The 13,025-nt window shown below is 36.2% G+C and overlaps 1 protein-coding gene across 1 annotated transcript in view; it reads left to right on the top strand.

The window, feature by feature from the left end:
• Positions 1-8,152, top strand: part of LOC136237829 (receptor-type tyrosine-protein phosphatase H-like) — a 161,474-nt gene extending 153,322 nt beyond the window's left edge. The window contains exons 4-5 of the mRNA XM_066028049.1: positions 7,683-7,911; positions 8,076-8,152. Of these exons, the coding sequence (XP_065884121.1) occupies positions 7,683-7,714 (32 nt within the window). The 3' untranslated portion in view covers positions 7,715-7,911; positions 8,076-8,152. The remainder of the gene's footprint in view (positions 1-7,682; positions 7,912-8,075) is intronic.
• The last annotated feature ends 4,873 nt before the right edge of the window (positions 8,153-13,025 follow it).

The raw sequence follows: 13,025 nt of genomic DNA, 5'->3' as shown, positions 1-13,025 counted from the left end.
TTGGCTAATAATTTTTATCTGGTGATGTTGCCTATAATGTATTGCTGCATACAATACTGCAATAATGTATAGTTCTCTCCTGTATGTTTTGTATACATATACTTTGTACACATCACTGTGCCATTACCACACCAATGATGTACTGGCACTTAGCTACTGGTGGCATTTAGTTATGATGCCACTATTGTGTTATATCTGTCACTACTGAGATGATTTGGGGATCGTGCCTTCGCCACCTAATAGCCTCACCAGGGGGCTGTCACGTTGGTGTATGTACTTGGTTGTATGTGATGCAATCCTAGTAATAATAATCCCCCCCCCCCCCCCCCAAAAAAAACACCTTTGCTGTAAAAAAGGCGTGTCCAAGAAACTACAAGTATCTGTAACCCCATGTAAAACAGATTAGCTGTAGAAAAACACTCCATGAAATTAATGGGTAACTGAAAGAGCTGATATCTAGAGCGGCCAAGAATCAATGATGTTACTACAACTGACTATGATTACCAAAGAATACCTTGGCTGTAAAACAGGCAAATAAAAGTAACTGGCAACCAAAACAGCTGATATCTGAAGCGGCCAAGAATAAAAGTTAAGTTGATACAACTTACTACAATTATTAACTTGCAACATTGAATCTTAATCATTCAACTGTGTTCTATACATTCACCCTTGCTACATCCTAAATTAATACTTCGTAACTCTAATTGGCTGGTAATTTGGCCACCTTTTTCAGCATATGGACAAACCAGAATTAGATAGTGTCAGTGCTGGATGGACTGCACAAAGAAGGGTAAGTTGGCAGGTATAATGTGACGGTAGGTGTAACATAGGGTAGAGAAATAAAGTGAAATATGCGTAAATATGCCTATTGATATTTTAGCGAGGTTGCAAGACAATGATGACGACTTTTAAAATCTTTTTATTACGTAACCCCATACAAATCTATTGAGAGATGTTGCATAATCCAGGACTAATATTGCAAAACCGACCCTACATGTAAATAACTCACAGTAGTGGCTGCGCGTCTTTTATATGGGTGTGCGCTTTGTAGTTTCTTGGCCGCGCGACTCACTACCGTGAGTCTTGATAATAATAATAGTAATATTTAGTTGTAATTCCAGCATTGCTGTGTGCATGTATATTTAATAATAATATAACAGTTAAGGCTACAGGCTTGTCCACTGGTACATCTGCAGCCTCCACTATTCTGTGATCCCTTAAAATTCCTAGTACTTGATAACAGACATTTAAATATTGTAAACAGTAGATGTGTTCTGTGCATCACCGCATTTGTTTAATTTCACCATAATAATTATACTGTATAATAGCTACAGATCGTCCTGGTGTTTCTGAGCTGAAAGCTGCACAAGTATTGAACAGGGTGATTCTTGTATGGATGGTAAGCTGCTTGCATAAAATACATAAAATGTGACTGGCTTTTGGAACATCACCCTTATGGGCGCATTGTTGATTCAGAGAAACTGAACATATTATAATAATTTAAAGGTTTGTTACTCACCAGCCTTGCAGTGGCGGATACAGGAGGGTTGCAATGGTTTCAGCTAAAACCCCCTCTGAAAATAGCACGCGCCCCAAATTTATTGACGAGTCATCGTGTCAAAGATAAAATCGCCACTTGTGTTATAGAAGGATTCTCTAGTGGCGAAAATCTTCATAGTTTAGCCTTTGAAATCACAATTATGACGTTGTACAGCAGGTTGTGACCTTTTTTTCTTTTTTTTAGTTTTCGACTTACAGCTAGGCTGAAGTTGAGTGGAATCTGAAACCCCCTCTGAAAATTTCTAGATTTGCCACTGCCTTGACAGCTACACGTTTGGATTTTTCAGCAAAGATGGAGCAATTCACACCTTTAAGAGAAGCTAGTGGCCAACATAATCCCCCACCATTTTAGATAGGTTTTTTCACCAGTGTTGCTGTATCACAATCTTCAAAAAGGGGTGGAGGATGGTGGGGCGGGCAAGAGATGGACTGCAAAATGGACAAGAATGGTAACTGAAGGCACCAGACTACAAAATAGCCCGTCAGAGTCAGGAAATAGACTGAAATCTCACAAAACAGACATACATCACACATTCATCTCCCTGCTCGTCTGTCCAGAGTATATGAACACCCAAAAGCACTTCCCTGTTGTTCACATGCCTGTACAGACGTCTGATGTGGTTATACTGGCCGCCAGAGAACAGTCCACCAAAAGCAGACCCGACAAGTTGAAGGCAAGTTTGATATGGAAGTTGTTAGCCTGATAGTGCAGCAACTTCATGCTGGTGTTATCTCACTTTTGGCGTTTGCGCCCATATGGTTGATTTTGCTAAATCCGGTCACAAATGTTAACTTGTGTATGACATGTATAATTATGTGTTCAATAGCTACATCGTTAGCAGAGTGTTTTAGCTAATTATATAGCTAGACAGTGCAAATGGAACCAGTGCAAAGTGTCATTAATATGTACATATAAGTACTGTAGCTGTATCATGCAGTAACAATATATTAGGGATCATGAAGGTTTGCACTTCTTATAAAAATGGGAGTGCAAACCTTCATGATCCATGCGAGTGTAAACCTTTGCACTCAAATACCGCAATGGGACCCATGCGAGAAAGTGAAACTTTTGTGATTTTGCCAATTGAAGAAAGACTTGGAGGAATCGCTACACTGAATGAGTTACTTATATTAATAGCCAATTGAAGAGTGGGAATAATGGGGACTGGGTTATTTCAACGTACAAGCCAGTGAGGAGTTTAATGGCCCTGTTTGGTCCAGCTGCGAAGCAATATTGGATATAATAACAAATACACCACAGCTTTCTTACTTTCACTATCGTTCTTCAGCTTGTAACTCACTCTTGCTTCATGCAGGCACAAATATAACCTGTAATTATACAGAAAATATTTAGTGTGATGTCAAACAGATAATCTCTATATCGTCATGACACCCTGGCAGCATTGGTTAGGTATAACCAAACCCAAAAGTGCTTCAGTATGACCTGAAACATTTCCAATAGGTTGCTATATGCAATTAATTATCCAGTAAAATTTTCTGCTAAATGCCTGACTCAGGCTGACTGACTGACATATGGATGGACACCTGCCTGCCTGATAGTTGGGGTAATAAGCTTGGTGTCATTCTTTCTTCAAACGTGGTTCACCAGTCATAATAATGTTCCAAAAATGCAAGTACAATTAAGAAAGAATTATTTAGGAATTTTACGTTTGACTAGAAATAAAACAAAGAGATAACATACACCTGCAGATATACTAGTGGACATTTAATCCTCAATTCAGTCATGGGTATAGACTGAAGTAAAAGTAAAACTAAAATCCACTAGTAGATCTTCAGGAGTAGGTGGCCTCCCTTGTTTCACTACTTAATTTCTTTGATCCCTACATGTACAATTCGAATTCCTTGTACTTGTATATAATATATTTTAAAATTATTAAAAGGTGGTAAAACAAGAAATGAATGATGGTATTACAGTACTTTACTGTAGCATTGAACAGAATAGTTTTAATGTAAAAATTTTTCCACCAAACTATGCAGTAATAACATTATTTATCTCTTATTTCACCACTTGATCCCTATTTTTAAATGATTATACACCTGTACTATATAGTTTGATTGGTTTCTTGTTATAGCATACATAAAATACACATGTTAGAATACCGTACTAACTGTATTAGGGATACTGCTGTATTAGAGTATCTCAACTGAGCGTCTCATCTACATGAAGGGGCATGGTCAGTCTGCCTTATTTTCACTGTATGTGCGATCACAGCTGAAACAATAAGGGTATGAGTCATCATGTTTGACTATATAAATAGATTGTTAAGAGGTATGGTCTCCATGCATGATCATCATTATTCAATCTAGATCATTATGGTATCTACCAGGTGTCCAGTACGTACCTCTCATAGTAGGGCATTAAATAATTTTGCAGCATCTATGTAAATATACTACTCAAGGAATTCGAAGGTCATGATACAATTCCTCAATTATGGCTTTGGTACACGAAGAAAATTACCAGAAGATAAAATGAAAGGCAATAGCTTCTAGCCTTTCGAGTGTGATCAGACAGGCAGGCAGGTGGGTGGTCAGGCAATGTTCATATTTGACATTAGGAATCTTTTATAAAGAAGCTTTTCATTGCATAAGGTGTTTTATAGATGAATTTTGAGAGAGAGCTCTCTGATAATGTTCTTATTGTACATAATTGTGCTATGCTCCAGGTCACACGATTCACATTCTGCATTTGCCTGATCAACCTGATGATACCAATACTAAAATCATCAATAATATAATTATATTAAACATATACTGTACCAGCTTCACGAATCTATGTGCCCTGTACAATATCCCATAAAACTTGGGAATGACTATTAACCCAAAATGAATAAACTACAAGACAAAACAGTTAAGAAATTGCAAAGTTTGCTGGAAAGAATGGATAAAGTTTGTTACCACTCTAGGTTTTCCTGATTAGACCCACCATGGCCTACAACATCAGGGCTTGTGATAATGGTTGGATAATGGACCTATTTGTTGACCATTATTGGATTTAGTAGGACATAATGTCTTTTCAAAGTAAATAGGGAAGCTTACTGTCTGAGCTGTGTATGATTGTTAGTTCTATTAATGATACTATACAGTTGCAAGGAGATGCTACATTCTTGCAAGGACCACAAACACACCAATACCAACCCCTTTGCTGTCATAAAAGCAACTACAGTGCTCCTTTGATTGTCCAACCTATTGGGACCAAGACATGTTCAGGTAATCAAAAAGTTTGGATAATCAAAGCCGATTCATTTGTATAAAGAGCCCTGTTCAAATACTCTAATAGAACACACATCTTAGACAAATACTCTTAGACTAATAGGGTAGTCATTTCACTTTTTGGATAATCAAGTTTTCGAGGTTTGTATAATCAAGGGAGCACTGTATACAGCAGTTTTGAGGTTGTAACAAACAATACTCATCAACTTGGCAGTAGACACCAGCCTATTATGCTTTTAATTTTGCCTATTATGCTATGCTGCAGTGCTACAATTTTTTGCCTATTATGCTCACAATTATGCTCACAATTATGCTCAAATTCTTCTGCAGTTCCCATGTTTTGTTACTTTCTAATGATAAACTTTGGCTTATGTGCAACTGGCCATGGTTATAATTAAATGTAAAAGTTAACGCTTATTGTACATTAAGAATTTGGCTGCATTAAACTATAATAATATCAGTGACATCAACTGATCTGTCCAGTGGCATGCATTTTTGCTTACAGTATGACATAATCATTCTGCCTATTATGTTAGCATTATGCTTGATGCATTCAGGCACCTATTATGCTCAAACTTATGCCAGCATAATAGGCTGGTGCCTACTTGGCAGCACAACAGGCAAAGCATAGTGAATTTGTCTATATATACAATGTATCGGTATGTCCAATCAACTACATGTTTGTCTGACCTACTACAAGATTGTCAGGAAATTTGTCCAGACAGGTAAAGCCCTACACATGACAATAGTTTTGCTAAACCAGTTGAGCTTTTGGTTCTTAATTCCTTATTATTAATTACTAGGCAGACAGCACAGCTGGTTTGCCTAGGATATAAAATGAACAATATTACAGTGTGTATGTTACAATCAACAAGTTAGAGTATGTATACTATTGTGAACAAAAAGTTACAGTATATAATTATTATGCTAAAATGACTAATTATAAACAATATATTACAGTATGCATATAAGCAATCAATAAGTCACAGTGCATAGTTATGTTACAATTAATAATACATGTATACGTACATGTGTTACAATTACTAATTACAAGTACACAAAAAAAATTTGAGATTTTCAACTAGAGTAGGGACCATAGCACATCAAAATAATATTGAAACAACCTAGAAAGTGTATGATATTAGATCACTAGTAAAACAATAAGAAGTGTTATATCCCCAGTGGCGGATCTAGATGGGTTTCTGGGGTTTCAACAGAAACCCCCTTTTAAATTTAGCTCAGTGGAAATCTAAATACATAAACATTGTTGTAACAATTTGTTATATCAAACAACTATATACTACTGTATTTCAATAGCATGCATGCAGCTGCACTTAATTGACACCATTTATAGTTATTAAACCCTAAGCAACACTTCACTTTTCATCTCCCACTGCATTAAAACAATCGAGATACTCTAATAGAGCAGTCAAGTAACTAATATCATGCACTAGCTACTCCAGCTTGTTTCAATACTTTTTTATCAATGTGCAATGGTCCCTACTCTAGTTGAATATTCCAATTTTTTGTGTACTTGTTTGTTAACTTGTTTTGTAAAATAAATTGTATGGCTGGTGAATCACCACATACCACATCAAATGAAAAAAATGACACCACATACCCCAGCTATCAATATTATTCATCTGAAAAGTAAAGTGTATATCCATTACGCTTCATTGTCAGTTCAACCCATTGCACAGCATTGCAAATCAAGAACTGTTTGAAAAGCACCTCTACAATCAAAGTAGCCACTATGAAAAATACGGACGGTTTCTGTTACGACATGCACTACCGCCAAATCGACACCTTTAACTGTCAGCAAAGATGAATGAGACTCAAAAAAGGACACTGGTAAGTCCATGAAGAATGTATTGTACATACTGTGGTATGCCAAAAGGCACGTGTCCAGCTGAAGTGACGTCGAACTGTGAAAAAATCAAGCCTGTAGTTTTAGCCATTATCGAGTTACGCTTGTCTGAAGGAATCAGTCATTTGTTCACTCAGTCAATCAGTAGGAAATTCCGTTTAACATTGTTTTTTAATTCTGTAGCAACTTGTTGAAAGCATTTCAGGACGATCTGAAGGCTTGATTTGGTTTGGTTTTACCAATACTGCCTCATTGTTGTCAGGGAAAAGTGAAGTTGGTATTAGGGAGATGTTTTTTCATGGGCCATGCCCAAACCTTTGTGGTCCTTACTATCATACTGTACAATTAACAATGAACACCGTAAGTAATTGCTTTGTAAAACAATTTAGAGTACTACATGTATTACTAGAAAAAAAGGCAGGGGAACACAACAAATAACAAAGGTATGTAAAGTGTATTGTACATCCTACAGCATGCCAAGACGTGTGTCTGCCAAAAGCAACATCAGAAATCAAACCTGCAGTGTTAGTGCCATTATTGAGTCTGAAGGTAGTTAGTTGGTTAGTTAGTTGGTTGGTTAGTTAGTTTTTAGTTAGTTAGCTAGCTTGCTTAATAACCAGTATATATGTGTATTATAATCCACACAAAAACAGCCAAGCCATGAAAAAATGGTGCAGCCTTAAAAAGCCTGGGTGAAAAAGTTGTGAAATCAAAGGTGGCGGCCAAGAAATGGCTGCAATGATGTCAATGATAAAAAAATTTAATAATGGCTTTGTGCATTGTTAAAATGTATTAGCATTATCATCATTGCAGCCATTTTTTGGCTGCCACCTTTGAGTTCACAACTTTTTTCACCCAGGCTTTTTAAGGCCGCACCATTTTTTCACAGTTTGGCTGTTTTGTATGGATTTCACTTCTTTTTGTACTTTATAAGGCCCCAAAACCAGCCTATGGCTGACTTTGAGGTTTGTTTTTAACACGTAGAGTATCTTTAAAGCCTGCATGTACTATAATGCATTTATAGCCACCAACAATCAACCGTTGTTTCACATCTGAGTTTCAGTACTATCAAGTAATAGTTACAACTAATGAGAGAAACAACTCATCACAGAGAAAGACATCAAAAGTTACTTCAAGTGATACAATTATAATACTGAGCGACCATATGATGATTCAACCAAACCAACTGTACACCATTTCTGTTTCAGCTATTTATAATGAAGGCAGTAGTCCTCCACTTGTTATAGATTTTAGTGAGTAGATATTGTACATTATGTATGTTGTCTATTAAAGTGTCTCAAGCTGTTTAGGAGAAACTATATATTATTAGCATAATTATTATAGTGTGTTAACAAGTATAACAGAGCTTATGCATGTATTATGCAAGTATGCACATCAACAAATTGCTCACTTTCAGTGATAGCAAATGATGCAATCCCAAACAAAGATGTAAAGGTTGATGATGACAATAATGATGATGGTGACGATGATGATGATGATGATAATCAGTGTTCTAGTATGATGATAGGCTTCACAGTGACCATAGTTGTACTAGTGGCAATCACAATTGGTATCACTGCTATGATGATGTGGCGTTTATATAAGCACAGAATAGGTATATAGCTGTAGATGTCTTCCTAAATGCATGTTCAGTAAAACTACTCTATGTATTGATGTATTAATAAGAGGCTCCTTCTTTTAGAAGAAGCTGTAATTCCAAAGACTCAACAGCTCACTACAGACACAATCAAGATGCAGTCATCACCAGCATATGCTCCAATGAGTCAGGACAACATAAAGTCATCCACTGTACCACAGTATGAGACTATCCAACACTGCAATAATGTCAGAATGGACACTAATCCTGCTTATTTGACTCATGAAAGCACCTGAACATTACAGTGACATGACGTACTGTAAACACAAGTAATTTTTTATGTGTAGGGATGTATAGGATATTAATTTTGCTGATGAGGCCATTAAATAAGTTTACAGTGTGAATTTTTGTTTGAAAATTTATAAAAACAAAGGTAGTAATAGTATTGAAGGACATGGCATTCACCAACTCAATTCACAATGTCTATTCATGACCAATTCATTTTAATAACCACTTTTGTAGTAAGAGAAATACAACATGTACATTATGCATCTCACTCCAACAAAGTAAATCTTACATTAAGCATTAGTTTGGGTGCAGTGCTAGTGGTATTGTCTCTAATTATTCTCTATAAGCATGCTTTAGACAAGATCTGTGGTGCTATTGACAGAAGCTAGTATTCCTCTGTTGCTATAGCAGGTAATAACATTACAATATACAGGCATATACCAATTTAATCGTACATAATTTAAAACTTATAATTATACCATTAACAAAAATAGGTGATGTACATGTATAGTTAACTATAAGAAATTGTACAAACTTGGGTCTTTGATTTACCTACCCAACTCACAAGCTCTAATTCACTAACTATATATAATATCAGTCTGAGGTAGTACAGTGCACAGCCATACTACACTAGTAGAATTCCAGCAAAGAAATGTTGGCTTATAATTTTAACACAACAATTGCACTTCAGAGGTTCTGAATATACAGTACAGTGCTACGTATATAACTGATGGTGTGTAAGCATCCATTCTGCTTAGTCCTTATGAACCTATTGCATATAATATTATGTACTCTATACATAATTGTGGTACAAGAACTACATTTTGGAGGTGTATATTTTGATGAAAATTTCTACATTTGTGAATATTTATGATTTTGTACCATTATAAAAGATTCTGAAGTCTTCTGTCTCAGTAGTTAGATACTTTAATCATAGTCAATGCTATAACCAGTGCAGAGACACACATATTTTACATCTACAGTGTTGACTTTGCAAATTTGTGACTGGATTTACAGAAAGGACTTCATTGCTGTATGGGACCTACACAATCCCTTCTCCAACCAATGGCATGTATACTTACTTGATTAGTATATAGTTATACAACGGCCACGAGTGCTCTGCCTGATATAAACGCACGAGCCTGAGGGCCGTTAGGCCCGAAGGCAAGTGCGATTATACAGGCAGAGCACGAGTGCACGTTGTATAACTGTTATGTACCACTCACCTAATAGGTGGGGAGAGTCTCACAAGACAGCTTTAACACTTATAAAGGCCAGGTTTCTAATATCGATTGTGGGTAACCAAGCCGGACGTTGCGATGACGTCCCCCCTGCAGTACTGCAGCCACCTGAGATATTGAAAGCTAGTACGCTATGGGTTACATCACTAACCTGCATTCGCTGTTCGACTCTCATTATGTAGTGCTCAACTTGCCAGCGTGATCACTCAATCGCCATATAGACTAAGCGCCAGACTAATCGCCATAGTGATTCCCTCGAGCGAAAAAAAAGTAGCAAAATAGACGTTTTAAGTAAACAAAACCCAACTACTAAACGATACTAGTCTAATTCTTACTATTCACACTGGCTAAACTCGAATCTGGTGGCATGACAAAACTGGTTACCACAATCGAACGTAAAGGTTAGTATTATTTAGAATATAATTTGTTTTATTGAGTCATTGTCGAAGTGGACTACAGTTTAATCTGGGCTAAGATGGCACCAGACTAGTAAGGTGTATAAGTACGTTTATATATATGTAGACTAGAGTTGTGACCACCCGTGTTGGCTTTTTCGATCGCCATTGACTGCTTGTAAACATTATACGTATTGGTGACGTTATGGCCCACAATCGACCTTTACATGTCAGGCTATAAAAGAATTCGAGTGATCTGTGAAGTGTCCTTCCACCTATTAGGTGAGGTGTCGTAGTGGTCTTCGTCACCGGCACTTGTGCTATGCTGCACAAAACCGCAGCCAGTGCAATATCTGTATATTGCACTGCGGTCGGTGCATTATAACTTATAATGCACTCGTTGTGGTCTACAAAACCGCAACCAGTGCGTTATAAGTTATAATGCACTCGCTGCAGTCTGCAGCAGTGCAATATACAAATTATGGCACTGGCGGTGCCTTTGAACTGCCCACGCAGAGTGGTACATATATATATATATAGTTGTTTGAAAATCAGTGCAATTGTTCTTGTTTGCTGTTGCAGTTGGCCTACAAATGTTTCCCACAGATATGTCCATAAGCCTGTAAATGTGTGGCATAAGCCAGAGGTGGTCCACACCATGCTTGAACAGATCAATCTAGACAGTTACTGTAAATTGGCAAACTTGTATTTATGTACACTCAAGCTATTGTGCACTCTCCACATTGATACAATAGCTGTGAAAATTCACGATAATATTATATACAATTAACTCAATTACCTAGCTAAATGACAGGTGGGGACTCCAGATTACAGTATTACCCTACAACCTCACTGCTTTTGGATATAATCATGGACATCTTTTAGAAAAAATTGAAAGCATATAATTGTCATGTTTTAACATTTCAGGGATGGAGAAAGGAGGGGGAAAAGTACTTTAGTACAGGAACTTTTCACTTGTAAAGCATCAACAAGCATCAAGAAATTTACATAGTTAGCAAAATTTTGATAACCAAACTAGTATTTCATGTGCAATGGAATGATCAAATGTTTGTGTGTACTGCCAAGCTGTGCCAGTCATGTAGCTGCATATACTTATTGTAGTTTACTATAATTTGTTGTATATCAAGATCAACTGTGAGACATTCATAGGCCCACAAGACTGAACTACTCTAATAGAACAGTCAGAAATGGTAATATACTCTAATAAAGAAGTCACTGACAGCTGCTTATTTATCGATATTTTTTCTTCTCTTTGTTGGTGTATTTTATTCCTGTATTTAAAACTGATAGTCAGAATCTAACAGCTCGTTGTTCTGATTACCTGACTATTTAGGGTCTAGCAGTGTTTCTCTTCCATTCAGAGTATCTCAATCTTATTATGTAATTGTAAATAACTAACAAATTGTAAAATATATATAAATATATATATATTCTGGCATAATGCTTGATGCTCTTGCTAACCTATTACACTTAGAATTGTGATGTTATAAATGGCACAAGTATACATAAGACCATTTGGTTCCACAAGGGATACTTTGAGATAATAAGTCATTTATTTAAGGTTTCAGTATGGATACAAATATATGAATTCGATATTAACAAGGGGAAACCACCTGACTGACTCGTGTAAATCAAATGGCTGCAAGGTTCAAGGCCGCCCAAGTCCTGTCATGGATTTTTCCCTTTTCAAATATATAACATCTATAAACAGGCTGTAGGACCAGGTGTCTTACAGACCTTCAGCACTTGCAGTGCTGTAAAGCCTTAATAAATTACAAAAATAACATAGTGTGAAAATTCGTCAAAGACATGACTGCTTTATATGAGAGTATCATGTTTAATATACCATCACCGTCTATATCTTGTAGCAATATTATAATTATATAGTCATTAATTTTGGTTAATCAGTATGATAGAAGAACAAGCAAAATGAAGATTAAAATGAAATGATCACAGGCCATCTAACATCTACAGTAGAAAGTGTACCACATAAGAAAATGTTTTGTATCTTAATCAACAACTGCATTTTGTCAACTACAATACGAAGGTGCAACACTTCCAATCTGTTTATGTATTGGCTCACGTTCTGCCTTATGCTGCCTCAACAAGCACATGTTAAGGATGTAGATTGTTGAAAGGGTTCATTAATTTTGTTTCACCAGTATGTCAAATAAAAGGTACAAATAATGAAAACAAGAAATGTGCATGATTTGTATTGACTACAGCAGTATGTAGAAACTGTTTCATGGAGCAGTACCATAACTAATAATGTCATACTGAAAGTTAGTGTAGTCACACTAACTTAATGATCTCAACAAGGTAAATTGACCAGGGAAGCCAATATACTTAAGACTTATGGCTTCAAGCTTAATCTTTAGTGCCTTTTCCCTACACAAACAGCAAACAACATGTTTATCAGAATTATATGTACATGGAAACTCACAGAAAATGCTTAGGATTGTTATAATTGCTGCACATGTAGGAGCTGAGGTATGAAGAGTAAAGTTCAGTGTTTACATAAGCCAAGTCATCAAAAAATGATGCACCTGCAACTAAACTAATGATGACTAGTATACACATTATACATTCTACAGTTAATATGGCTACATTACACATAATAACAGTTGTTGTGTACTACCACTATACTGAAGATTATGAATACATACTTAGTCATTGTGGCTATACACTATCAATAGGCACATAATATTCTTTAAATTAAAAAGTAGCAGACTTTTGGGGATATTTCTTAGTATTGGGATTTTTTTGACAAAACATAAACAGGTAGTTAATAATAAAATATCATTTTACCAATGTGTACATGATAT

Source organism: Dysidea avara, chromosome 1 (assembly GCF_963678975.1).
Source record: "Dysidea avara chromosome 1, odDysAvar1.4, whole genome shotgun sequence".
Lineage (NCBI taxonomy): Eukaryota > Metazoa > Porifera > Demospongiae > Dictyoceratida > Dysideidae > Dysidea > Dysidea avara.
The sequence above is the reverse complement of the archived record's forward strand: the minus strand, read 5'-3'. Positions and strand labels throughout refer to the sequence as shown.